This window comes from Micromonas pusilla (genome assembly GCF_000151265.4).
Source record: "Micromonas pusilla CCMP1545 genomic scaffold MICPUCscaffold_18, whole genome shotgun sequence".
NCBI lineage: Eukaryota > Viridiplantae > Chlorophyta > Mamiellophyceae > Mamiellales > Mamiellaceae > Micromonas > Micromonas pusilla.
Window position 1 is genome coordinate 379,714 of NW_003315899.1, and position 24,452 is coordinate 404,165.

General features: G+C 65.8%; 16 protein-coding genes across 16 annotated transcripts; 8 read left to right on the forward strand and 8 right to left on the reverse strand.

Annotated features, from left to right (window-relative positions):
- Nucleotides 1-121: 121 nt before the first annotated feature.
- Nucleotides 122-955, reverse strand: MICPUCDRAFT_54748 (uncharacterized protein; the record flags this gene model as incomplete). The annotated part of the gene is made up of 1 exon (XM_003064795.1): nt 122-955. The coding sequence occupies one exon, from the start codon at nt 953-955 to the stop codon at nt 122-124; it is 834 nt and encodes a 277-aa protein (XP_003064841.1).
- Nucleotides 956-1,214: 259 nt separating this feature from the next.
- Nucleotides 1,215-3,190, forward strand: MICPUCDRAFT_67823 (uncharacterized protein; the record flags this gene model as incomplete). The annotated part of the gene is made up of 3 exons (XM_003064675.1): nt 1,215-1,694; nt 1,870-1,974; nt 2,162-3,190. The coding sequence occupies 3 exons, from the start codon at nt 1,215-1,217 to the stop codon at nt 3,188-3,190; spliced, it is 1,614 nt and encodes a 537-aa protein (XP_003064721.1).
- A 523-nt stretch (nt 3,191-3,713) lies between these two features.
- MICPUCDRAFT_67824 (uncharacterized protein) lies at nt 3,714-4,446 on the forward strand (the record flags this gene model as incomplete). The annotated part of the gene is made up of 1 exon (XM_003064676.1): nt 3,714-4,446. The coding sequence occupies one exon, from the start codon at nt 3,714-3,716 to the stop codon at nt 4,425-4,427; it is 714 nt and encodes a 237-aa protein (XP_003064722.1). The 3' UTR covers nt 4,428-4,446.
- Nucleotides 4,424-5,181, reverse strand: MICPUCDRAFT_54750 (uncharacterized protein; the record flags this gene model as incomplete). The annotated part of the gene is made up of 1 exon (XM_003064796.1): nt 4,424-5,181. One exon carries the CDS (start codon nt 5,179-5,181, stop codon nt 4,492-4,494), a length of 690 nt encoding a protein of 229 aa, XP_003064842.1. The 3' UTR covers nt 4,424-4,491.
- Nucleotides 5,182-5,511: 330 nt separating this feature from the next.
- MICPUCDRAFT_54751 (uncharacterized protein) lies at nt 5,512-7,743 on the forward strand. Its single transcript, XM_003064677.1, has one exon. The coding sequence runs from the start codon at nt 5,604-5,606 to the stop codon at nt 7,677-7,679; it is 2,076 nt and encodes a 691-aa protein (XP_003064723.1). The 5' UTR covers nt 5,512-5,603; the 3' UTR covers nt 7,680-7,743.
- Nucleotides 7,744-7,884: 141 nt separating this feature from the next.
- Nucleotides 7,885-8,736, reverse strand: MICPUCDRAFT_54752 (uncharacterized protein; the record flags this gene model as incomplete). The annotated part of the gene is made up of 1 exon (XM_003064797.1): nt 7,885-8,736. The coding sequence occupies one exon, from the start codon at nt 8,734-8,736 to the stop codon at nt 7,885-7,887; it is 852 nt and encodes a 283-aa protein (XP_003064843.1).
- A 906-nt stretch (nt 8,737-9,642) lies between these two features.
- MICPUCDRAFT_54753 (uncharacterized protein) lies at nt 9,643-10,620 on the forward strand (the record flags this gene model as incomplete). Its single annotated transcript, XM_003064678.1, has 1 exon — nt 9,643-10,620. The coding sequence occupies one exon, from the start codon at nt 9,643-9,645 to the stop codon at nt 10,618-10,620; it is 978 nt and encodes a 325-aa protein (XP_003064724.1).
- Nucleotides 10,621-10,737: 117 nt separating this feature from the next.
- On the reverse strand, nt 10,738-13,176 carry MICPUCDRAFT_37178 (uncharacterized protein; the record flags this gene model as incomplete). Its single annotated transcript, XM_003064798.1, has 2 exons — nt 10,738-11,214; nt 11,293-13,176. 2 exons carry the CDS (start codon nt 13,174-13,176, stop codon nt 10,738-10,740), a joined length of 2,361 nt encoding a protein of 786 aa, XP_003064844.1.
- Nucleotides 13,177-13,603: 427 nt separating this feature from the next.
- Nucleotides 13,604-13,816, reverse strand: MICPUCDRAFT_54755 (uncharacterized protein; the record flags this gene model as incomplete). Its single annotated transcript, XM_003064799.1, has 1 exon — nt 13,604-13,816. The coding sequence occupies one exon, from the start codon at nt 13,814-13,816 to the stop codon at nt 13,604-13,606; it is 213 nt and encodes a 70-aa protein (XP_003064845.1).
- Nucleotides 13,817-14,273: 457 nt separating this feature from the next.
- MICPUCDRAFT_23685 (histone deacetylase) lies at nt 14,274-15,955 on the forward strand (the record flags this gene model as incomplete). The annotated part of the gene is made up of 4 exons (XM_003064679.1): nt 14,274-14,829; nt 15,020-15,397; nt 15,556-15,691; nt 15,868-15,955. The coding sequence occupies 4 exons, from the start codon at nt 14,274-14,276 to the stop codon at nt 15,953-15,955; spliced, it is 1,158 nt and encodes a 385-aa protein (XP_003064725.1).
- A 114-nt stretch (nt 15,956-16,069) lies between these two features.
- Nucleotides 16,070-16,498, reverse strand: MICPUCDRAFT_54757 (uncharacterized protein; the record flags this gene model as incomplete). The annotated part of the gene is made up of 1 exon (XM_003064800.1): nt 16,070-16,498. One exon carries the CDS (start codon nt 16,496-16,498, stop codon nt 16,070-16,072), a length of 429 nt encoding a protein of 142 aa, XP_003064846.1.
- A 749-nt stretch (nt 16,499-17,247) lies between these two features.
- On the reverse strand, nt 17,248-18,318 carry MICPUCDRAFT_43689 (uncharacterized protein; the record flags this gene model as incomplete). Its single annotated transcript, XM_003064801.1, has 1 exon — nt 17,248-18,318. One exon carries the CDS (start codon nt 18,316-18,318, stop codon nt 17,248-17,250), a length of 1,071 nt encoding a protein of 356 aa, XP_003064847.1.
- An 857-nt stretch (nt 18,319-19,175) lies between these two features.
- Nucleotides 19,176-19,771, forward strand: MICPUCDRAFT_7027 (uncharacterized protein; the record flags this gene model as incomplete). Its single annotated transcript, XM_003064680.1, has 2 exons — nt 19,176-19,398; nt 19,515-19,771. Coding segments are annotated over 2 exons (480 nt in total), but the record flags the coding sequence as incomplete, so codon positions are not given.
- A 176-nt stretch (nt 19,772-19,947) lies between these two features.
- Nucleotides 19,948-21,149, forward strand: MICPUCDRAFT_54760 (uncharacterized protein). Its single transcript, XM_003064681.1, has 2 exons — nt 19,948-20,298; nt 20,433-21,149. Exons 1-2 carry the CDS (start codon nt 19,968-19,970, stop codon nt 20,993-20,995), a joined length of 894 nt encoding a protein of 297 aa, XP_003064727.1. The 5' UTR covers nt 19,948-19,967; the 3' UTR covers nt 20,996-21,149.
- Nucleotides 21,028-22,646, reverse strand: MICPUCDRAFT_70768 (uncharacterized protein; the record flags this gene model as incomplete). The annotated part of the gene is made up of 3 exons (XM_003064802.1): nt 21,028-22,118; nt 22,314-22,453; nt 22,593-22,646. The coding sequence occupies 3 exons, from the start codon at nt 22,644-22,646 to the stop codon at nt 21,122-21,124; spliced, it is 1,191 nt and encodes a 396-aa protein (XP_003064848.1). The 3' UTR covers nt 21,028-21,121.
- Nucleotides 22,647-23,068: 422 nt separating this feature from the next.
- Nucleotides 23,069-24,169, forward strand: MICPUCDRAFT_45114 (uncharacterized protein; the record flags this gene model as incomplete). Its single annotated transcript, XM_003064682.1, has 1 exon — nt 23,069-24,169. The coding sequence occupies one exon, from the start codon at nt 23,069-23,071 to the stop codon at nt 24,167-24,169; it is 1,101 nt and encodes a 366-aa protein (XP_003064728.1).
- Between the last annotated feature and the right edge of the window lie 283 nt (nt 24,170-24,452).

Below are 24,452 nucleotides of genomic sequence, written 5' to 3' on the forward strand. Positions count from 1 at the left end.
CGTGATAGTAACTAGCAATACAGTCGTCGTCGCGGACGCCGTCTTCGCGCGAGGACGCGAGGACGCGCGCCCGCGGAAATAATAATAAACGTTATTTCCCTCACCTCGATACGTCGATACGTCACCACCCCCTGACCCGTCGCGCGGCGATCTGATACGCGCACACGCGGTCGTCCGGCCCCCCTTCGTGTCTGTGCACGTGCTCGATCCTCGCGCCCACCGCGGTGATGAGGTCGAATATCACGCACACCCTGACTATGTCCCTGTACGGATCCAACTGCTCCTTGTGCTCTCGCATGCACTCGGTCACGACGTGGTCGAACGCCGCGAGCAGCGCGGCGTCCTCCTTCTTATCGTGCTTAGATCGCACCTCCGGATGGTACATCCCGAGCGCGTCGTCGTCGAAGACGCACACCGGCTCCGATCGCAGGTACGCCTTGACGTCCGACGGCGGCGGCCCCTCGTGGTCGAAGCGCACGTGATGCTCCGTCCCGTTCACGTAGACGGTGAAGTCGCACCGCACGCGCGCGATCGCGCGCTGCCACGTCTCGTCCACCTTGGGCGCGTGCCCGATGTGCGCCTCCTGGTCGTCGTAGTCGCGCTTTAACACCGCGTGCGCCAAGTGGAGGAGATAGGCGTGGAAATAAATCCGCGGGTTCGTCGGCTCCGGGTGCTCCCCCGGGCGCGGGGATATCGGCGGCGGGGGCATGACGACCGCGCCGCCGAACTTGAGCGGCGGCGGGGGCTGGTGGTACTCCGGGGGCAGCGCCGCGAGCTCCGCCTTGCGCTGTCGCTTCAGCTCCTTCTTGCTGAGCCTGCGCTCGGGTTTATTCCCATCGTTCGTCGCGCCGCTCGCGCGAGACGACCGGCTTCCGCTCGTGTCCGGGTCCACGTCCCTGGGGAACGCGGGCTCGGCCTTAATCTCCTTCGGAGGTTTGCTCGCGCACGCGCCCATCCTTCGCGACGACCGCCGCGTCCGGACCGCCGACGCGCCGGTCGGGAGTGATGGCGCGTCGGCGCTTCGGGGGGGATAAGCACTGACGAGAAACGCTGACGATGCTTCCGAGGTTCCGGTAATTCGGGTTCGGTCGGTCGGACATTTAGGGTTCGGGTTTAGGGTTGATCGACCGTACGAGAAGTCGTGGCGCCGTTCTCGATCATCAGAGATCTCCGCGCGAGGTCTGTGAGGTCTCCAGTCTCGCCGCGTCGCCGCGATGGCCGCGCCGCGCGGGACCCTCGACGACCTCAAGGTCATCCTCGCGGACCTGCGCGCGTGCGCGGAGCGCCTCGCGGCGGTGGGACCGGGGAAGGCGGACGATCCCACCTTCCTCGCCGCGAAGACGGACGCGTCGCTCGCGTTTCTGAAGATCCGCGCCGTCAACCGCGACGTCCTGAACGATTTGGAGAAGACCAGGGAGAGGACGAGCGCGCACAAGACGGAGCTCGATGAAGCGCGTCTCCAGCTGCAGAACGTCCTGTACGAGAAGCTGCACATCCAGAAGGAGATACGCGCGTGCGAGGATTTCACGTCAGCGTACTCGGACGAAGAGATCGGGCTGCGCGACGTCAAGGAGTTCATGGAGCGAGAGGGGATCAAGGAAGGGGAGTTAGACCCTCACGAGCTGATGTTGAAGCGACTGAGCAGCGAGCTCGCGGAGAGGAAGGCGCTGTGCGAGGAGGAGAAAGAGCTCAAGGTGCGAAGAGAATCATTCCATCATCGATCGATCCCGAGATCCCGAGATCCCGAGATCGAGATTCGAATCGATTCGTCAACCCTAAACGTCTCGCGTCGCGTCGCGTCGCTCGTCGCTCACCGCGCGAAAAAACAACCCACCCACCCACCCACCCCCGAAAACAAAATAACCGCAGGCGAAGCGAAAGCGTCTGCAGGACGGCATCGACGAGCGCCGAAAGTTCCTCGACGGCCTCGGCGCGCAGCTCGAGTCCCTGAAACGCGCCACCGCGCCGCTGCAGGCGCGTTCTCATCACACTGGTCCCCATACGACCGCGTCGGCGTGGTGAACGCCGTTTCTTAAGGACTTTACTTCCCGTCGTCTCTCTCCGCCCATCAGGCCCCCCGCTTTCAATCCCGACACACCTCGACGCCTTTCAACTCCGCTTCTGACGCCTTTCAACTCCACCCCGCACCGCGCCGCCGCAGTCGCACCTGAACCTCCCCATCGCCTTTGACGATCGGCAAAAACGCGCCGCGCGTCTGCTCCCGCCGCCGCTGTACGTCGCGTACACGCAGCTCGCGGCGGCGAGGGAGGCGTTTCAGGACACGTACGAGGTCAACGTGGACGGGTCCATCGCGGACGCGGAGGCGCTGGTCAGGAAAGCCGCGGCGGAGGAGGAGACGGCGAGAGCGAGAGAGCGCGGGGGCGACGACGCGGAGGCGGCGGACGCGATGGAGACGGACGACGGGGAGATCCGCGGGGAGATCCGCGATAAACGCGAAGGCGACGACGACGACGGCGGCGACGCGGACGCGGACGCGGACGCGGACGCGGGCGGCGGCAGGGCGAAGAAGCGCGCGAAACGCGGCGCGAGCGACGGCGGCGGCGGAGGAAAAGGCGCGTTCTATCTCACGCTGGTCCCCATACGACCGCGTCGGCGTGGTGAACGCCGATCCTTAAGGACTTTTCCCGGCGCGTCTCTCCGCCCAGGGTCCCTCGCTTTCAATCCCGACACACATCGATGCCGTTCAACTCCAACTGACGCCATTCAACTCCACCCAGGGCGCACCTCCGGAACCGGCGGCGGCGACGACGCGAACGAGACGTACGCGCAGCATCCGCTCGTCGTCGTCCTCGACGTCGACGGCGTCTCGTTCGTCTTTCGGTACCTGATGAACCTCCACGTCGTCACCGTCGAGGCGATGAAGACGGACGAGAAGAAGAAGAGGGCGGGGCGCGCGACGAAGGAGAAGGAGGAGAAGGGGCGGGCGCGGGGCGGCGGCGACGCGAACGCCGCGGACGCCCCCCCCCCGGTGGACCTCACCAGGGGCGACCTGCTCGTCAACCTGTTCCCGGACGACGACGGCCTGGACACGCCGAACGCGGCGAACAAGCTTCGGTACCCCGCGGGGTTCGCGTATCCAGACGTCTCGACGCGGCGCGATCGGCCGTACAAGTGGGCGCAGGCGCGTTCTCCTCACGCCGGTTCCCGTACGACCGCGTCGGCGCGGTGAACGCCGATACTTAAGGACTTTCGCCGTCGTGTCTCTCCGCCCAGGGTCCCTCGCTTTCAATCCCGACACACCTCGACGCCTTTCAACTTCAACTGACGCCTTTCAACTCAACCCCGACGTACAGCACCTCGCGGGTTTGGATTTCTTGCCCCCCGTGCCCGCGGGGAGGGCGCCGCCGGACGCGACGGAGGCGGCGAGAGGCGTGGAGGAGCACACGAAGCAGCGGAGGGTGAGGAACGTGTTGCGCGCGCTGCGGGCGCGCATGGCGAGCAGACGCGGTCTCGAGTGAGTCACGGAGTCACGTAGTGAGTCGCGCGTCTCGTCTCGTCTGTCACACACGCGCCGCGACTTGGACGATTTGAACGAACGACACGACGACTCGCCTCGCTCGCTCGCGCCGCTCACGCCTTCGCCGTCTTCCTTCCTTCCTTCCTTCCTTCCTTCCTTCTCTCTCTTCAGGAGCCAGCTCGACGCGCTGGGTCGGAAGGACATCGACGCCCTGAGCGTCGCGAAGCGACTCGAGATGCACCCGAAGTGCGCGCTTCGCGAGTGGAGGGAGACGACGCGCGCGCCGGCGACGGCGAAGCCGCGACGCGCCGCCGCATCCGCGACGCCGGTCGACGAGGACGGCGAAGTCATCGTCGCGGAGACGCCCGCCGCCGCCGCCGCCGCTGAGGAAAACGACGACGACGACGACGACGACGCCAAGGAGACGACGACCGGGAGCGCGGGCCACGGCGACGGCGCGCGGACGTTCGACGCGACGATACGATCGAAGAGCGCCGCGGCGTCGGGTTCGAAGAGCGCGCCGCCCGAATTGCGAGCGAGGGTCGTCGTGTACCCGGACTACCCGCACCGCCCGCCGTCGTTCTCGCTCGAGCTCGCGCGCGGCGTGCCGCCGAAGCCGCTGCCGAAGTCGGACCTCGACGCGGAGGCGAACGGTGGTAACGGACACGTTGTGAGCGTTACGCATTCCTCCACCGCGGAGGACGACGTGGACGCGAGCGCGCGAAACGATTTGCGACTCGCGGAGGAGGAGGTCAACGTCAAGGCGCTGACGCTCGTGCCCGCCGGGGCCGCGGACGAGGTCTTGGGGTACCAGGTCGTTCGTCTGATGCAAGCGTTGGACGCGTACGGCGGCGTCGAGCGGTGGGGCGGCGCGACCGACGAGGAAGTCGGCGTGCGGCAGATGCGCAGAGGTTGCGAGCGTCGGAAGGAGTTGCCCCCGCTGTTGTGATGATGAATCGTTCTTTTTGAACCGGTTTCGGTTTTGGTCGTCTATCGTCGTCGGAGTCTACGTGTTACGCTATCCTAGCTACTCCGCTAGTCATCCCGCGCCGCCGCTCGATCTCTTCGTCCACCGCGCGCAGAACCTCGTCGCATCGGGCCTGGAACGCCGCCGCGCGTCGGTCCGTCTCCGGGAACTCCAGCGATGTCAACGCCGTCGGCGGCGGCGGCGGGCGCGATGACGATGTCGACCCATCCATCGGCTCGACCTTCCTCGGCGAACGCGACGGACGCGCGGGGACGCCGCCCGCGAGCGTCGCGGCGTCCGCGTCGAAGACCTCGGGGACGCGCATCCTGAGGTCTTCGCGCTCGAGGCCGCCGGAGGAGGAGGAGGCGGAATCGGAGTCGACGTCGCCGTCCTCCTCCTCCTCCTCCTCCCCCCCTCCTTCGTCCTCCTCCACGAGCGTCGCGGTGAGACGGAACCGGTCGAGGACGCCGAGCTCCACGACGCGGCTCGATGACGACCGCGGCCTTCCGCCGGACGACCCCGGGGACGGCGTCCACGACGGCGGCGACGCGCGACGCGCCGCGACCGGGGGCGTCGAGGTCGTCGACCCCGACGAACGCTTCGGAAGCCGCTCGCGCAGCGCCGCGCCTTTCGCGCGCTTCAGTCGCAGCCACTCCGGGACGTCTTCGTCCGCGCCGTCGCCGCGACGAGTAGTCGCTTCCTCGAACGTCAGTCGTCGAGGGTCCGCGTCGGACATGACCCTCGCGCGCGGCGGCGCGCGGCCGACGATCTGACGCGGCAGGAGCTTTTCTAAAGTTGACAACGTAACCTTACTCGTCAGCCAGATCAGCTGTCCGAATCAGAAAGAGTAGCGCGTTGACCGCGCCGCCCCGCTTCACTCCGCGGCGCGCGATCCAGTCGATCGCCCCCCCCCCGCGCGCGCGCTTCACACGCGCGGGTCGATCGCCGCGCGAGGAAGAAGAACTCTCGGCAGTTCGCGACGCGGAGCGACCCGGCCTGGACTGCACGTACCTCCACGCGACCCGGGTTTTTGTAATCAGATATACACGCGACCCGGGCCGAGGGAGGCGCGGCGATGGCGCCCTCGCGAAACGACCCGTGTCCGTGTGGTTCAGGAAGAAGCTCAAGAAGTGCTGCGGGCCTAAGGGAAAGCAACCCATGAGTGGGGGCATGCGCAGACCGAGCTTTTTGCCCCCCGGCGAAGGGGGGGTAGACGTGGCGGTTCCGAGAGGGATGACCCCCGAGTATATGAAGGAAATGATGGGCTTGATAGATGACTTACAGTTTGGTAACTGCGGCTCGGAGGCAGAGGCGATGGCAAACCCGGCAGAGTATAGGCGAGTGATGGACAGGATGAACAGGTTTTTAGAGAAGCAGGACTCAATCGTCAAAAGCACGTCACCACCAGAGGGCTTCGCGTACGTCGGGAAGCTCAAAGGCGGAGAAGCGAGGGCGTTCGCGCTCGCCGCGCAGTCTGTCTTACGCGACATCGTCCAAGCAAACGCCGACCTGTTCGAAAAGCAGTTACCGTTCTTTAACGCGATGTCGCCGCATCATCGAGTGGAGGCGATCGCCGCGGTGACCGAGGGTCTGCTCGACCCGTCGTCGCCGTCACCGGCGGAGACGCACTTGAACCACGAAGCTTACATGGCCGTGTGGTATAATCTCCTGACGCTCGTCGTTATGGAGTGCGATATCGCGGCTGAGGAAGCGAGGACGGGGATTTACCAGCCAGATGCCGACGACGAAATGGACGAAACGTGTCTTGAAGCTTCTATGGACTACACAAGGATGGGCATGGCCAAGAAGAGCGTCGAGAAGGAGGAGGAAGCGAAGCTCGCGAAGAAGGTGCAGAAACTGATGAAGAAGGACGAAATCTCGGAGACGGAGAGCGCGCGCCCGACCCGCGAGGGGAGAAAACTCCTGGCGAAGCGAGCGCAGGAGGAAGATGTATCGAAAGAGAAGATGTTAGCCAACATGATGGACACCGTGAAACCCGAAAAAACCGGGGGAATCAAATTCGTCCAACGTGAGGACGTGGACGCCATGTTGAAGTCTATCGAGGACGACAACGCCATGTTCGATAATCCGACGTTTTGGCGCGCGACCATGAAAGCGATGACGTACGAGAGGTTCTGCAACAGGCCGTTGGCCATGGACGTCAAACTGACCGAAACCGACTCAAAATCCTGGAACTCCCTGTTTCGGTTGGTACTCGGCTCGGGATTTTACCCGTGCGAGGACGCGCGCGAGTTCATGCAATTTAACGCCGCCGATCACGAGTTGTTCCTCACGGACGGCAACGCGCGGCGAAAGCTCACGCGATTCAACAGCCTCGTCGAGGCGGCGACGGCGAAGCACGAGTCGACGTGGACGCCCGCGAAGACGGGCCGCGCCATCAGCGTCATCGAATTCGCGTGCGACGACGTGAATGATCACGAGTGGATTCGCGACATGCGCAAACCGGGCGAGAAGGGTTCCGAGTCGATGAAGAAATATACGGAGGCGGCAGATCCTAAGGTGTTACAGCTCCCCTCGGGGTACGATCATGTCAGTTACGACAGTTACTACAGGTTCAAAAAGTTCGCGAGATGGCGTCAACCGATGGAAGCGCGCGGACGACGGTACGACAAAATCGAGGATCGCTACGCGGCGTTGCGAGACGTCGACGACGCGGAATTCGTCGTCTTGCCGCAGTTCCAGTTGGAAGCAATCTATTCCGAAGCGCCCGAGGCGCCGAACGACAAGCCGTGGGACTGGAGATCGTTAAAGATCTCGAGGAAAGCTCGACTCGGCGGCGGCAAGTGCGCGAATTGCTATGCGGTACCGCCAGACGGCAGCAGCTTCAAGAAGTGCCCCGAGTGCGACGTCGCGAGGTATTGCGGGAAGGAGTGCCAGGTCGCGCATCGAAGCGACCACAAGGAGACGTGCGTGATGCTGCGGGCGATCAAAGAGGAGAGGGCGAAGAAGAAATCGCAGGAGCCGGTTCATGAGGACGAAATACAAACGAGCGCGGAGACGAATCCTCGTAGACGATTCATCAAAGAAGCACTAGGATCTGATCGCAAGAAGGACGACTGCGCGTGTTGCGGCTTGCGAGAAACTGGAGGGAGGGCGTCTTATAAGCGCTGCGGCGGTTGCGAGTCGGTTAAATACTGTTCGGTGGACTGTCAAAGAGCACACTGGAAGGACCATAAGACCTTTTGCCGCGCGCATTCCAGCCGAGAGAGCTGAGCGTAGACTTGCTCGCTACTAGAATAGAAATAAGGTTATCAGCGCTTCACGATATCATCACACGACGACGACGAGACTACTACGTGCGCGTCGCCTCACATCTCCAACTCGACCACACCCTCCTCGCGCTTCACCCCCCCGCCCCCGCCCGCGCTCTGCCGCCACAACTTCAACCCGATACGTCCTCTAAAAATTCCTCCTCACATCACGCGGTCGCCTCGACCGCCGGCGGCGCCTCCGCGGCGACCCTCGCCAAACCCTCCGGGTCGTCCACTAACCCTCTGAGCTCGCTCTTGATTCCCTCCGCGTCGTCTTTCAACCGCTTCACGACCGCGAAAATCTCGCGCTTGACGTCGTCCACGAGCGCGTCGCACGTCGCGCGGACGTAATCCTCAACCGTCTCCAGCGGCGGCGCGGCGGGGGCGTTTTCTTTGTTGTCCTCGTCGTCTTCGTCCTCCTCCTCCTCCTCCTCCTCCTCCGCCGCCGCCGCCGCCTCGGTCGTCGCGACGATCTCCGGCTCCGGCGCCGCGGGCTTGTTCGCCGCGGGCTTCGCCCTCGCCTTCGTCGTTCTCGGCTTCTCCGGCTCGGGCTCCGCCGCCGCCGCCGCCGACTCCTCCGGCTCAACCTCGGGCTCGGGCTCGGGCTCGGGCTTTTTCTTCGGCGGCCGGCCTCGCCTCTTCGCGGGCGCCTTCTTCGGCGCCTCCTCCGCCGCCGCCGCCGCGTCCTCCTTCTCCTTGACGGAGGCCTTCTTCGCCGCGGGCTTCCTCTTCTTCGCCGCGCCACCGCCGTTACGGGGTCCCTCCGCCGCCGCCGCGGCCTTCACGATCGTCACCTTCGCCGTCGTGTCCGTGCCGATGGTCAACACGTCCCCGTCTCTCAACCCCGTCGGCGAATCGTCGGGCTCGAGCTCCTCGCCGTTGATGGCGGTTCCGTTGGAGCTGCCGACGTCTTGGATCCACCACTGGTCGTACGCCCACGTGATGACCGCGTGCTTCTGCGACACCGCGGGGTCGCCCTTGACGTGGAGCTGCGACGTGCGCGTGCGTCCGATTTGCATCGTGTCCAGCTGTGCGTCGCGAGGAAGGGGAGGGGTTTAGGGTTTAGGGTTTAGGGTTTAGGGTTTAGGGTCAGACAGACAGAGCGCGGGGGACGGCGGGACGAAGACGAGACGACGGAGGGGACGGGACGCGAGCGGCGCGGGACGCACGTTCTTGTCGAAGATGGTGCCCTTCGCGGGCCCGTCCGTGATCTCGATCGTGAGGACGTCCTTCGGCGTCGCGTCCGTCGCCTTCGCGGCCGCGGCGGCGCGCTTGCGCGGCGGCATGACTGATTATCGATCGCGAGCTCAACGACTTTCGCGGGGGCGGAGCGAACGCGTGGACCTGCGCGGGGCGCGGGACGGACGCGGGCGTCAGAGGGATGGCGACGACGACGACGACGATGATGACGACGACGATTCGCGCGCGCGACGACGTGCAGGCGGACGCGCGACCGCGGACGCGACGGACGTCTCGGAACGTTCGCGCGCGGCGCGAACGTTCTCTCGCGAATCTGGCGGTTGTCGGGGGGACGAGACGCGCGCGAGAGACGCGCGAGACGGCCGACGCCGCGCACCTGCGCGGACGACGCGGGGGTATCGCGCGGCGGCGGCGCGTCGGGGCGCTCGCGATGCGACCGCGGACGACGCGCGGGACCGGTTCGGGAGGGAGCGCCGGGTGGACGGCGCCGCGCCGCGTGCGTCGCGCGGGAGCGAGTGCCGTCGATGATGCCGACCCTCGCGAAACGGCCATCTCGCGTTCTGTTATGGCGCGCGCAGCGCGCGAGGGTTTTCCGATCCAATTCCCCCGCCCCCGCCCTCTCATCATAAACGCGCGCGCGGTCGCACGGACGGCGACGCGAACGCACGCCCACGCCCGCGCGATCGTCGATCACCCCGCGCGTCGCGTCGCGGATCGAGAGCGCGATGACGGCGTCCGTCTCCGCCGCGGACGTCAACGAGGCGTACGCGTCGCTCGCGAAAGCGTCCGAGGACGCGGGCTCGAACACCGCGTCCGAGGACCGATGCGTGGACGTCCTGAAGACCCTCGCCGCGATGAAGGTCCCGGTGAAGCTGTTCGTGTCGGGGGAGGTGGGCGACGCCGCGAAGGCGATCAAGAAGCTCGCGAAGAAGGGACCCACGGACGCGATCAAGGCTGAGGCGAGCGCGTGCGTCGCCGCGTGGAAGAAGATCATGCTAGGCGCGGTGGAGGGCGGCGAGGACAAGGACAAGGAGGACGCTGACGCCGCCGCCGCGACGACGACGACGAAGAAGGAGGTGGAGGGCGGCGAGAGCGGCGGCGCGAAGAAGGAGGAGGAGGACGGCGACGGCGACGGCGAGAAGAAGGACGCGAGCGACGGCGAGACGAACCTGAAGAAGCTCCTCGAGCCGGCGCTCGGGGACCCCCTCCGCGATCGCACCCGCGAGCTCCTTGCGGAGGCGATCGCGCAGGCGATCGGCGCGCCGGACGTCTACGCGTCCGTGGAGGACGTCGCGCAGACCGCCATCGCGATCGAGAACGCGATGCACGCGCAGTGGAGCGACACGGGCAAGGAGTACAAAGCGAAGTTTCGGCAACTCTCGTTCAACCTGAAGGACCCGAAGAACCCGGACCTTCGACGGTCGGTCGCGGACGGGCTCATCTCCCCCGCGGTGCTGCTGGATCTCTCCCCGGAGGAGCTCGGGAGCGACGAGCGGCGGAACAGCAACGCGAAGATTCGCGAGCACGCGACGAACGAGGCGGTGAGAGGGCAGAAAAAAGAGGCGTCCACCGACGCGTTCAAGTGCGGCAAGTGCAAGCAGCGGAAGTGCACGTATTATCAGTTGCAGACGCGGAGCGCGGACGAGCCGATGACGACGTTCGTGACGTGCGTGAATTGCGACAACCGGTGGAAGTTTTGTTGACGAGGAGGAGGACGCGAGCGAGGGGGGTAGAACCGCCGCCCTGTGGGGTAAATGAATATGTTGAACGCGAAACTCGTCACAAAGAATAATTAAGAATACTCGCGCGCCTCCCTCGAATCAGTCCTTCGGTTTGGGCAACGCGAGCTCTAAGAGCTCGTGTATCCTCCCCACCATCTCCCGCGGGTCGTCCATCGCCCCCGCGGAGATTCGAGCGTTATCGAACACCTGCTCCGCGGCGAGCTTCGCCGCTTTCTTCAGCCCGTCGTCGTCGCTGTTTCGCGCCGCTTCGATCGCGCGAATCACCGGATGCGACGGGTTCAACTCCAACGCCGCGCTATTCTGCAGATCGTTCAGCTTCCCCGCGGTCTCCTCGTCCGACATCATCGTCAGCATCATGCGGTACCGACGCATCGCCTCCGGCTCGTGTCCGGTGAGCAGCGCGGGGGAGCCGACGAGGCGCGCGGAGGGTTTGACGCCGGTGACGCGTCCCGGCAGCGCCTCCGTCGCGAACCAGTCGCACAACGCGGTCATCTCCTTCTCCCCGAGGCTCGGCCCGGTATGCGACTCGTCCTTCTTCTTCTTCTTCTTCTTCTTCTTCTTCTTCTTATCCTCATCATCCTTCGCGCCGTCTTCCTCATCCTTCGCGTCGTCGTCGTCGCCGTCCTTGGACACGTCCGCGATCTCCACGGAGACGAGGTCTTTGCCCTTGTGTTTCCTGACGTGCTGCATCACGAACTCGTCCACGTGCGCGTAGAGGAATAAGACTTCGTACCCTTTCGCTTTCATCGCTTCCAGGTACGGCGACGCCTCCGCCTGCTTTCGCCCGCCGGTGGTGACGAGGTAGTAGATGGCTTTCTGATCCTCGGGCATCCGGGAGACGTACTCGTCGAGGGACGACTGCGGCGGTTTCGAAGACGTCTTCTTCGCGTCTTTGTCTTCCGCGTCGTCCTTCTTCTCGTCCTTCGCCGCGGACGTCTCGAACCGCAACAGCGGCACGAGGAGGTCTTTGTACAGGTAGCTCTGATCGCCGCAGATGCCTTCCTTCAAGAACACGCCGAGCTTAGCGTACCACTCAGCGTACTTCTCCGGCTCTTTCTTCGCCTGCTCTGTGAGGTGCTTGATCATGCGCTTAGCGATGATGTCGCCGAGTCGGCGAATCAAGTCCGAATCCTGAAGCGACTCTCGAGAGATGTTCAGAGGGACGTCCTCGCAGTCGACGACGCCGCGGACCCACCGCATGAACGGCGGCAAGAGCCCGCGCGCGTTGCCTTGAATCAACACCCGCCTCGAGTACAGAGATAACCCGCTCTGGTCGCTCTCGAGCTGCCGCGCGGCGAACCCCTTCTCCGGGTTTTCGCTCGGCGCGAACAGCAACGCTCGAATCGTCAACGGCGCGTCCGCGCTGAAGTGTAACCGAAACGCGGGCGAGTCCATCGCGCCGCCGACGAAGCGGTAGAACGCGGCCGCGTCCTCGTCGCTGACCTCGCTCGCTTTCTTCGTCCATAACGCATCGATATCATTCGTTTTTTTACCATTCAGGAGCACCGGAAACCCGACGAACGCGCTGTATTTTTTCAACGTCGACTCCACCGCCCACTTCGACGCGGCGATCGTCTTATCCTTCTCCTTGACGTGCAGCACGATCTTCGTCCCTCGCTTCGGCGCCTTCCCGTCGCCCTCGCCCACCTCGCACTTCGACAGCGCGAACGTCCCGTCCCCCGCGCTGCTCCACTTGTTCCCGACGCCGTCGCCGACGGACGAGTACACGTCCACGACGTCCGACACCATGAACGACGAGTAGAAGCCGACGCCGAACTTGCCTATGATGTTCGTCGCCGCCGTTGAAGACGCGGACGCGGACGCGTCCTTATTACCCTCCGCGTCTTTGTCTTTCATCGAGTCCACGAACGCTTTCGAGCCGCTCCGCGCGATCGTCCCGAGGTTCTCGCGGAGCTCGTCCGCGGTCATGCCGAGACCATTGTCCGAGATGGTGAAGGTGCGCTTCTCGTCGTCGACGTCGATGGCGACGACGAGCTCGCCCGGGTCTTCGCCCTTCGCGAGGTGCGCGTGGCGGCACTTCTCGAGCGCGTCCGACGCGTTCGACACGAGCTCGCGGACGAACACCTCTTTGTCCGTGTACAGCGAGTTGGTGACGATGTCCAGGAGTCGGCGCGTCTCCGCCTGGAACGCGTGCGTCGTCGCGTCGGGGTCGGGATCGGTGGGATCGGTGGGATCGGCGGCGGGGGTCTTCGCGTCTTCATCGTCCGCCTTCTTCTTCGCGTCCGCGGCGTTGTCCGCGGCGAGGTGCGGCGACGCCGCGATCCCGCGCGCGAGGTGCGGCGCGCGATGATCCGTTCGAAAGCGCGCGGACGACGGGACGAGATCGCATCGGAAGAATCCGCCGATCCGCGACGGCGACGACGACGACGAACCGGCGGCGGATCGCGTCGCGACGAATCCCGCGACGCGCGGCGCGGCGAACGCGCCGCCGCCGCCGCGCTTCGCCGCGGCCGCGATCGGCTCGAGGATGCGCCGGGCGTGTCGAGCGCGCGACATCGTGGCTGCGACCGTGTGCGGCGCGCGCGACGAGTGATGGCCGCCGCGCCGATCTGACCTTCCAGATGCTTCGGGTGCCGTCGTTTCAAGGTGTTTCAGCGAGAGCGCGCGCGAGCTGCTGAGCGAGAGCGAGAACGCGAAAGAACTGAAGGGGTTGGTTCCCTCGCGTGCCTACTTATAGACGGATACGATACTCGTCCTACGTCAACCCGCGCGCGGGCGCTCGCCAGCGCGAGCGCGCTCTTTACGTGCATCGGCCGACGTCCGTCCACGAGCGTCGCGGATTTACGGATGCCGTCGGCGTCATGTGAGAGCGCGTCCCGCCGCCGCCGCCGCCGCCGCCGCCGCCGCCGCCGCCGCCGCCGCGCCGGTTGTTCGTTAAATAATCAATCTCTCGGGTTTAGCGGCCCTTCGCGCGCCGCGCGCGCTAGCCGCACCCCGCGCCGCCTAAACCGCCGCCGCCCATCGCGTCCACGCCGTCGGCCTCGAACTTCTTCTCCAGCGCCTCCAAGATCTCCTCCGGGCGCGGCAGCCGCCCCTCCTTCAGTTTCGAGAAGAGCACGGTGTCGTCCTCGTGCGTCACCTCGAAGCTTCCGTCCCTCGCAGAAGTCGCGCCGTCGCCCTCGCGCTCCTGGACCATCACGCTCGGGAAGATTTCCTCGACGACGTCCGCGAGCTGAATGAACGCGTTCACGCCGTCGCTGTCGTACTCGACGTTCACCACGATCGGCGGCGGCGCGTCGAGCGAGCTGCGTCACGCCATCGATCTGCGCGAGAGGAGGAGACATTTTTGGAGGGGGGGTACCGCCCTCATCCCCGGCGGGGGCGCGCGAGACGCGGCCGCGTCGAGGAGTCGACCGGCCGCGGGGGCGACGGCGAGCGGCGACGACGGCCCCGCGGAGCGCGGCGCGGACGCCGCGCGAGCGAGCAGCCGCCGTAACCCGCGCATCGTGCGGGCGAGGGAGGGAGGGATCCGCGCGCGGCGGGAGTGATGACGGGGCATCAGATCGCGCGGCGCGTTCGTCGAGAGGAAAAATCGGGGCAGGTGCCGACCCCGGGGGAAGGGGGAGATCCGCCCCGCCCTTCCGCACACGAGGATGCGCGCGACGTGCCGAGCGCTGCTCGCGTCCGCGCGCCCGCGCGTCGCCGCGCGCGGCGCCCACGACGTCGCCGAGCGTCGAATCGTCGCCGCGCCCGCGCGCGCGCCGACGACGACGACGTCTTCGACGACGACGACGACGACGACGCGCGCGTTCGGCGGCTCGCCCGCAGATTCGGCCTCGGCCTCCTCCGAGTCATCATCATGCGCGAGGGTCAAGCCCGGGGATCACGGCCTCCCGATCGTGTACCACCCGTCATACTCCAAGCCCGCGCTGCCGACCGGACACCGTTTCCCGATGACCGTGTTCAAAGCGCTCTACGAGCGCCTCATCCGCGAGGGCGTCGCGGTCCCGGGGAAGAATCTGTTCCAACCCGCGCGCGCGCCGTCGCGAGAGGAGCTCCTCGCCGCGCACTGCGAGACGTACGTCGACGCGTTCTGCGTGGGCGCGCTCGACGACGGCGCGTCCAGGAAGATCGGGCTGCCGTGGTCCGAGGACTTGGTCGAGCGGACGTTGCACGAGGTGAGCGGGACGATCCTCACCGCCGACTTGGGTGCGTTCTAGCTAGCTAGTCGTCACACCGGTCCCCATACGACCGCGTTCGCGCGGTGAACGCGATTCCTTAAGGACGTTCTTCGCCCGAAAAGCTTTTCTCTCCGCCCAGTCCGTCCACGGTTTCAATCCCGACACACCTCGACGCCTTTCAACTCCAACAACTGACGCCTTTCAACTCCGCCCCTCAGCGTTGACGTGCGGGATGGCGATGAACACCGCAGGGGGGACGCACCACGCGCACAGGGCGCACGGGTCCGGGTTTTGCATCCTGAACGACCTCGCGGTGACCGCGAAGCGGGTGTTACAGCGCGGTGCCGTGGAGAGGGTGTTGATCGTGGACTTGGACGTCCACCAGGGCGACGGCACGGCGGCGATCGTGGAGGACGACGACCGCGTGTTCGTGCTCGACGCGCACTGCGCGGATAATTTCCCACATAAAAAAGCCACCGCGAGTCGGGACATCGCGCTCGCGAAGGGGACCGGGGACGACGCGTACATGAAAGCCGTGGAGGAAGGGTTGAGGGAGGTGCTGGAGGAGTTCAAGCCGCAGCTCGTGCTGTACGACGGTGCGCGTTCGGTTCGGCGTTCGTCCCGGTTTCGATGATTGATTTTCGGCGTTTTGGTTTTCATCCGTCGCGTCTGCCGCTCTCTTCCTCCCCGCTCCCGACCTTCTCATCCTCCCTTTCCTCTCTCTCTTCACGTACTTTATTCTCATCGCGCGCAGCCGGCGTGGACGTCCACGAGGCGGACGCTCTCGGCGGCTTATCGCTCACGGACGAGGGCTTGATACGACGCGAGGCGCTCGTGTTGGACACCGTCGTCGGACGCGGGATCCCGATCGCGGGGTTCGTCGGCGGCGGGTACGACGCGGACACACTGGTCCCCATACGACCGCGTTCGCGTGGTGAACGCCGATCCTTAAGGAATTTTTTTCCCGGCGGCGTCTCTCTCCGCCCACAGCTCGCTTTCAATACCCGCCCTCGGCGCCTTTCAACTCCGCTTCTGACGCCTTTCAACTCCACCCGACTCCACCCAGGTACGACGCGGACGTCGCCGCGCTCGCGCGCAGGCACGCGGTGCTGCACCACGTCGCGAGGGAGATTTACGAGAGCAACAGGCTGTGAACGCGAGGAGTGCGCATCACGTCATCACTCTCGGTCGTAGCCCTACGTACCTATTCTTCGATAACTTATTAGACTATCCGCCTATCCGCCTATCCTACGCGCGTCGTCTCACTGTCATCGTCGTCGATTCGAATCATCGTCTTCGCCCCCGCCCGTCGGACACACTGGTCCCCATACGACCGCGTTCGCGTGGTGAACGCCGATCCTTAAGGACTTTTGCCGGCGTCTCTCTCCGCCCAGGGTCTTCGTCGGACGCGCGTCCTCCCCTCGCGGGTTCGCCTTCTCCGCGCCGCCGCCGTTCGCCGCGCGCTTCCCCCCGCCCGACACAGACGCGACCCACAGATCCTCCCCCGGCTTCGGCGCGCCGTACACCGGGTCGTCGTCCGCGAGCGGCGGCGACGTCGACGCGCGTCGCTCGCCCGCGCTCGAGATGTCCGCCTCGAGCGCGCGCAACACGCGGTCGCACTGCTCGTTCATCACCGGCAGCGACTGCTCCGTTTGGGGGGGGACCATGCGCGCGAGCTTGCTGCTATCGTACACCATCGCGAGCGATTGACGGACCGCGAGGCGTCGCGCGCGCGTCGCGGTGTGGAGGAGGAGCGCAGAGATCGCTCGCGAGTGCGAAAACGTCTCGGTGCGGTGTTATTCCGAATTTTTCGTTCGTCGTCGTCACGTGCGCGCGCTATGTCGTCTGTCTAACGTCTATGCCATTTTAGTTAGGTGCCCGTCCTATGCCATTCTAGGTGCCGAGGATGGTCGTACGGCTTGTCGTGCGGCCGCGACGAGTGGTTCGAACCCCCGTGGTGCCTCGGCCCGCCGCCGTCGTACCCACGCGACCCGCCCTTATGGTGGTGGCGGAAGTTTCCGCCTCCGCGCCCGCCGCCGCCGCCGCCGCCTCCGCGCCCGCCGCCGAAGCCGAAGCCTCTCCCCCCGCCGGGCCCAGGCCCGGGCCCGCCGCCGCCGAAGCCGCCGAAGCCGCCGAAGCCGCCGAAGCCTCTCCCCCCGCCGGGACCGCCGCCTCCCCGTCCGCGCGGATGCGGATACCGCGGCGGCCCGCGATATCCGTCGCGTCCGCCGCCGCCGCCGCCGCCGCCGCCGCCGCCGCCTCGGTGCTGTTGGTGTTGGTATCGCTGGTAATGACGCGGCGGCGGCGGCTTCCAAGAGTGGCGGGGGTTGTCACCGCGTCCCCCGCCGCCCCCGCGCGGCGGCGGCGGTTTCGAGCTGAAAGGCGTCGTGCGTGCGTGGGGTCGAACGTTGTGAGCGAGGAAGGAAAAGTCCTTAAGGATCGGCATTCACAACGCGAACGCGGTCGTATGGGGACCAGTGTATAGAACGCACCGACGCAACCGCTCCGCCTCCTCCTCCGCCTTACGTCTCGCGTCCTTCTCCTCGATGAGCTTCAGCTCCATCTTCTTAAACTTCTCTTCCCGCTGCTTCTGCGCGCGCTGCCGCGGATTGAGTAACGGCTTATCCTTAACCGTTTTCACCGTCGCCGCCTCCGTCGTCAGCCGCCACGCGCGTTTCAACGCGACGGCTTCCACGAGCGGCCGCGTCGCGCGCGTCGGCGGTTTCACGACGTCCACGCTCGCCGCCGCCCTGAGCTCGTTGAGAAGCTCGTCCGGGTCGTACCCAACCTTCTCTTCTTCTTCGTCTTCTTCTTCTTTCTCTCTCTGCGGCGCCGCGGTCTCGGTAGCGGGGTCCGTCGTCTCCGCGGGCGCCGTGGCGTCCCGCCACTCGGCGTCCGACGCGCTCGAAGGCGTCTTCTCGTCCTTCTCCCCGCCGCCGCCGCCGCCGCCGCTCGGGGGTCCCGCCTTCTCTTCGACTCTCTTCGACTTGTTCAGCGTCACCTCGTGCACGCGGCGTCGCTTCTCCCACCCTTCCTCGCGGTACGCCTTCGCCTGCGCGCTTTTGCTGTGCGTGATCATCACGTGCGCGACGAGAGACTTGAGCGCGGCGAACCCCTTGTGCCTCGCCTTGTTCGAGACGCATCCTTTCACGGTGCACTTGTGCGTGATGCGATCGACCGGCGACGTCGACGTCGCGGCGACCGTCGGCGTCGTCTCCGCGGCGACGGTCGCCGCGGGAGGGAGGTCACTGCGCGTCGCGACCGCGTCGTCGTCGACGTCGACGTCGCGGGGAGCGACCGTGGGAGCGTCCGGCGCGTCGTCGTCGTCGTCGGAATTATTAGACTCTTTCTCAACTCCGCGCGACGCGTCGTCGCCGTCGTCGCCCTCGTCCTCGTCCGTCTCGTCTGGCTCACCCTCCGGCTCTTCGTCGTATTCCTCGCACCGCTCCTCGTCCGACGTCGGCTCGAGCTTGACGACGACCCAGGGGGAGTCGTCGTCCTGGACGTGCTCCGCCATGACGCGGCGGGGGCGGCCGCGGCGGCCGCAATGACGGCGCCTTCCGAGGATTTCCGCAAACTTTTCAGCGCCTGACGCGACTGGACGCGGACGTCGCGGAAATGTTTCGGCGCGCTCGTCAGTGCGAGCCGCGCGAGGAAGGGAGGGATGGCCGACGACGCGCGCGCCCCCGCGGAAGCGCCGCCGCCGGCGACGACGACACCCGAGGTGCGGGAGGAAGAAGAGGAGTTCGTCCCGACGCTGTGGACCGTCTCCGACGACGCGGACGCCGCGGACGACTCGGGGAATCCTCCCGACGAACCCGCCCCCGCCGCCGCCGCCGCCGCCGAGCGCGAGTCCTCCCCCGACCCGTCGACGCTGGTGCCGATGTCGAAGAACGCGCGGAAGAAGCTCGCGAAGCGCGAGGCGTTCCTTCAGAAGAAAGCCGCGAAGAGGGCGAAGGAGAAGGAAGAGAAGGCGGCGCGCGGCGCGATGCTCAAGGAGGAGCACCAGAAGAAATTACAAGCCATGTCCGCGGAGGAACGCGAGGCGTACGAGACGGAGCAGAGAGAGAAGAGAGAGCGCCGCAAACGAGAGGCGAACGACGCCAAGGTGAAGAAGCAGTCGAGTCTGCAGAGCAAGCGCGGCGTCGTCGTCGACCTCGAGTTCGGCCACCTCATGGACGAGAAGGCGCTCAAGGTGCGTTCTATACACTGGTCCCCATACGACCGCGTTGGCGTGGTGAACGCCGATCCTTAAGGACTTTTCTCGGCGTGTCTCTCCGCCCACCCCTCGGTTTCGATCCCCGCCCTCGACGCCTTTCAACTCCAACTGACGCCTTTGAACTCCACCCCGACGTTCGCTCGTATGGAACGACCCTCAAGTCCCTCGCGAAGCAGCTGTCGTTTTGTTACGTCGCCAACTGCCGCGCCGCGACGCCGTGCCGTCTGTACCTGACCGGACTGACCGGCGCGATGGGCGAGGTCGTCGAGCGGTGCTGCTCCGGGATGGCGAACTGGGCGGTGATCGCGTCGGAGAAGCCGTACATCGAGCTGTTGGCGGAACAGAAGTCTAAGCTCGTGTACCTGACCGCGGACTCGGGTGCGTGCTTCTTTTTAATGGTTTTCACCCACAGCATCCCTCGGTTTCAACATTTGATCGCGTTCCCTTTCAACTGACCGATGAACGTGTTTTTTTGCATGGAATCGCCCCGGCAGAGAACGAGCTGACCGCGTTCTCTGAGGACGACGTGTACGTCATCGGCGGCATCGTGGACCGGAACAAACACAAAAACCTCACCTTGGACAAGGCGAACGCGCAGGGGATACGACACGCGCGGCTGCCGATACGCGACCACCTGAAGATGACCGGGTCGCACGTCTTGACGGTGAACCAGACGCTCGACATCGCGCACGCGCAGATGGAGCTAGGCGACTGGGCCGCCGCGTTGGACCGGGCGGTGCCGACGCGGAAGCGCAAGGCGGGGGAGATGGAGGAGGACGGCGAGAAGGGCGGAGGTGAAGAGGACGGAGGAGACGACGACGGCGGCGACGACGGCGAGCTGAGCGAGTGACCGGCTTTTCGTGTGACTGAAGTTGAGTGATTTTGGCGCCATTTATTCCGTCCACGCTGACTTGTCGTCAAAAGATCGCCCGCGCGGCCGTCTCACGATGCACGCCGTCCGGGCCCGCGCGCTCGTCCCGACGCGATGCGCGTCGTCGCGCGCGCCCTCCTCCGCGGTTCGACGATCCCGACCCGCGCGTCTCGCGACGCGAGCGCGCGCGTCGCCCTCGGACGGCGACGACGACGACGTCTCGAGTTCGAAACGACCGGAGGACGACGACGTGCCTCCGCCGGTGCAGCTCACGGAGGACCAAGCGCGCATCGCCGCGATCGCCTTCGAGGTTCTGTACGAGAAGGACGCGGCCGAGAGCTTGGAGGAGATGCTCGTGGACAAAGAGCGGCCGGGGTTGAGGTTCAAGCTGCAGCAGGCCATCAAAGGTGCGCGAAAATATCTCTCGTCGTCGTGGCGGAGCGGCTCTCTTTCTTCATTCGTTCTCTCCCTCGCGCGAAGCGTCGCATCGCTCGGCCCTTCGCCGACCTCACCCGCTCATCGTCCGCGCGTCGTCACGCAGCCGCGAACGAGGCGTGCAAGGGCGGCGCGACCGTGGAGTGCTCGATCGCGTGGGAGGAAGTCGACGGGCTCGAAGACGCGGCGATGCGCGCGGGGATGACGCAAAACGCGCCGGAGAGTTCGCCGCTGTACAAAGCCCCGCCGCCGCCCGAGAAGGCTGGGAAAGCGGACGCGAAATCGAAAGATAAAGAGAAACCGAAACCGAAATCGAGCGGCTCCGGGCGCATGAGCAATCCCGCGACGATGGCGGGCGTGGACCCGCTCGCGGGGGTGATGCCGTGCGCGGACGAGAGCTGCGAACCCGCCGCGGGGACCTTCGTCGCGCGCGCGAGACTCGAAGACGCGCTGAAAGCCGCGTCGAGCGGCGAGGGGGGGTCCGAGGGGGACGCGAGCGACGCGGACGACGAGACGCTCGCGGGGGCGATCAGGGACGCGGTCGACGTCGCGATATCGCTGTGCGAGTCCGGCGCGGAGGCGTCGCAGTGCGCGGTGGCGTGGGAAGTCGTCGAGGAGCTGTCGTCGAGCGCCAACAGGAAAAAACGCGCGGAAGAGGGCGGCAAGTGAGAAGCGAGCGCGCGCGCGCTTCCGTTTTCATTGGGTTTACGTGTGATCGTCATTCATTCAACACGCCCGCTCGCGCGCGCGAGAGAGAGACGCGGTCGCGAGAAGACCGTCGTCGCTCGCTTCGCTTCACTTCATCTCCGCGACGGACTGCTCGAACAGCTTCTTGAGCGCGACGACGTCGTCTTCTTTCCCCAACCGAAACAGCGTGATGGTCTTCGCGCTCTCTTCCACGGCGTTGAACAGCTGGACGATGATCCCGTTCTTCTTCACGGAGCCGTCCGGGGCTTTCTTCTCCACGACCTGCACGCCCATGTTCGCGTACACGCCCGCGTTCATGACCGCCTTCCCGATGCTGTTGCGGCACACGACGCGCGCGCGCTTCACGCCGTCCACGGCGACTTTTTCCTTCAAAAACTCGAGGTGGTTCACCCCGTGATCCCCCCACGCGTCCGCGGCGTCCTTCTTCGTGAAGAACTTGCACTTCACCTTCAGAAGCGTGTCTTCGGTGTCGTCCTCCGTCTTCTCTTTCGCGGCGACGGACGGCGACGGCGGCCGCGCGGGCTCGTCGTCGTCGTCGCCGTCGCCGCCGCCGACGGGCGTCCCGCCCGTCGCGGGGGGGATCCCGAACCCGCCAAACGTCGGCGGCGCCGCGCCCGCGCCCGCGCCTCCCCCCGACGGCGCCGGCGTGAACAGGCTCGGCGTCGACGCGCCCGCGCCGCCGCCGCCGCCGCCGCCGCCGAACGGGTTGCTCGCGGCCGCGGGGAACAGGCTCGGCGCCGCGGTCGAAGGCGCGGTCGACGCCTTGGCCGCGCCGCCGCCGAGGGAGAAGAGCGACGGCGTCGCCGGCGCGGGCTTGGACGCGTCGTCGTCCTTCTTCGCGGCGGCGAACGCGCCGAACAGCGGCGCGTCTTTCATCGGCGTCGGCGTCGCGAGCGACCCGAACAAGGTCGGCGCCGCCGCGGAAGGCGTCGGCGCGGCCGAAATCGTCGGCTTCGCCCCCGCGGCGTCCGTCTCGAGGACGTCCTTGAAGTCGGTTTTGATCTTCGCGACGTGCGCGAGGTAGTCCTCGCACCCGACCGCCCACGACTTCACCGGCCTGGACGACGACTGCTTGCTCACCCACCTGTCGCGAGAGGAGAGCGCGCGGGGTGGGAACGACGCGGTCGGCGAGACGCGAGAGTGGGAGGTCCGTCGAGGCGGGGGGCGGACGAAGGGCGACGCGGCGGCGTTGGCGGGAACGCGCGCGTGGGGGAGATCGATTTGAGTCGAGCTCTAGGGATGGTTGGATGGCGGATCGACCGATCGATCGGGGACGCACTCCGCGAACTGTTCGTTCAGCGCGCGCAGGTGCGCCCTGCACGTGTTCTCTCGCGCGCTCACGTCGCCGTTCTGCGGCTTCGACGCCGCGAGCGCTCTGGACCCGGCGCCCCAGTCCTCGTCGTCGTCCTCGACCGCGGCCTTGCGACGCGACCGTCGGGGTGGAGTTGAAAGGCGTCAGTTGGAGTTGAAAGGCGTCGAGGGCTGGGATTGAAAGCGAGGTGTGGGAGGAGAGATGCGCCGGGCAAAGTCCTTAAGGATCGGCGTTCACCACGCCAACGGGGTCGTATGGGGACCAGTGTGAAGAAGAACTTACCTTGCGCCGCTTGCCCATCGCGATCGATCGCGCGCGCTCAAAACTGGAAGCACCTGGAAGCGCGAGCAGTGCAGTGTCCGGTCACTTTTTTTCTTTCCGGCGGTTCGGAGAAGAAGAAGCGACTGGAAAGGTCGAGGCGCGCACTCATCGCGGCGGCGGCGGACGCGCGCGCGGTTTACGTACGCGCACGATCGCGTCTACATCATGTTCGGGTCGATCACGAAACCCGCGTACGACGCGTTCTACGCGAACTTCATGAAGGTGCGACGCGCGCGCGACCTCGAGGCGTCGGATCGTCGTCGTTCCGACCGATGATCGATCCTCCGCCGCCGAGAAACCAGGGTTCGATTCGATTCGTTCGACGACGTCGCCTCCTCGCTCTGACCCTGACCCCACCACCCCGTCGTTCGCGCGCGATTCCGCAGGTCGTCGAGGCGAACATGGTCCCGGACTTCATCTTGAGACGCGGAATCCGGTACCTGCTGAAGACGAAGTGCATCAAGAAGTTCGAGAACACCGAGGACGAGGTGAACGCGGAGCTGAAATTCGTGGAGGACCTGCGACGACGCCCCGTCGCGGAGCAGACGAGCGCGGCGAACGAGCAGCACTACGAAGTCCCGACCGAGTTTTACCATCTGTGCCTCGGAAGTAACCTGAAGTACAGCTGCTGTTACTACGAGCGCGGGAACGAGACGCTCGACGAGGCCGAGCTCTGCATGTTCTCGCAGTACGCGCGCCGCGCGCAGCTCTGGAACCGACTGAACATCCTCGAGCTCGGGTGCGGCTGGGGCTCGCTCTCGCTGTGGATGGCGGCGACGTTCCCGAACTCCAAGATCACCGCGGTGTCGAACTCGAAGACGCAGAAGGAGTTCATAGACGCCCAGGCGAAGGAGCGAGGGATTAAGAACCTGACTGTCATCACCGCGGACATGGTGTCGTTCGAAGCCCCGGAGGCGGGCGAGTACGACCGCATCGTCTCGATCGAGATGTTCGAGCACATGAAGAACTACGACATCCTGTTCGAACGGTGCACGAAGTGGTTGAAGCCCGGCGGGTTGATGTTCATACACATCTTCGTGCACAGGTCGCGCCCGTATCACTTCGAGGCGGTCGACGAGGACGACTGGATGTCGACGCACTTCTTCACCGGAGGGACGATGCCGTCGGATCGTCTGCTATGCTTCTTCGCGAAAGAGCTGCACTTCAAGACGCAGTGGCGCTTGAACGGGAACCACTACTACCGAACCTGCAACGACTGGCTCAAGAAGCTCGATAGCAACTACGCGAAAGCGGAACCGATACTCGAGGCGACGTACGGCAAGGAGAACAAGACGAAGTGGTACGTGTACTGGCGTCTGTTTTTCTTGTCGTGCGCGGAGATGTTCAACTACGACAACGGCAACGGGAGAGGGAACGAGTGGTACGTCTCGCATTATCTCTTCCAGAAGCCCGACCCGAACCCGAAATCGAAATACCCGGCGCCGCCGATAGACCCGTATCTGCCCGGACCAGGCCGGGTACGTCCCCCGGGCGTGCAGTGAGGGAAGGAAGAAGACGCGGGGGGGCGATCGGGGCGACGACGCGTTCACTTCCGGGTGCGTTGTGATAAACCTAAACGATATTCGTATTCGTCGCGACGCCTCACCGCCTCTCGCTTTCGATGTCCGCGAGCTCCTGCGCGATGAGCGACTCCATGGACACGCGCTCCTTGGACGATTCACTCCACTCCCCCCCCGCGCCCTTGCTCTTCCCTTTCACCCGCGGGACGTACCCGGCCTGGTTCGGAAGCAGCGGCCCGTCGTCGACGCCCGCGGGTTTCGGTTT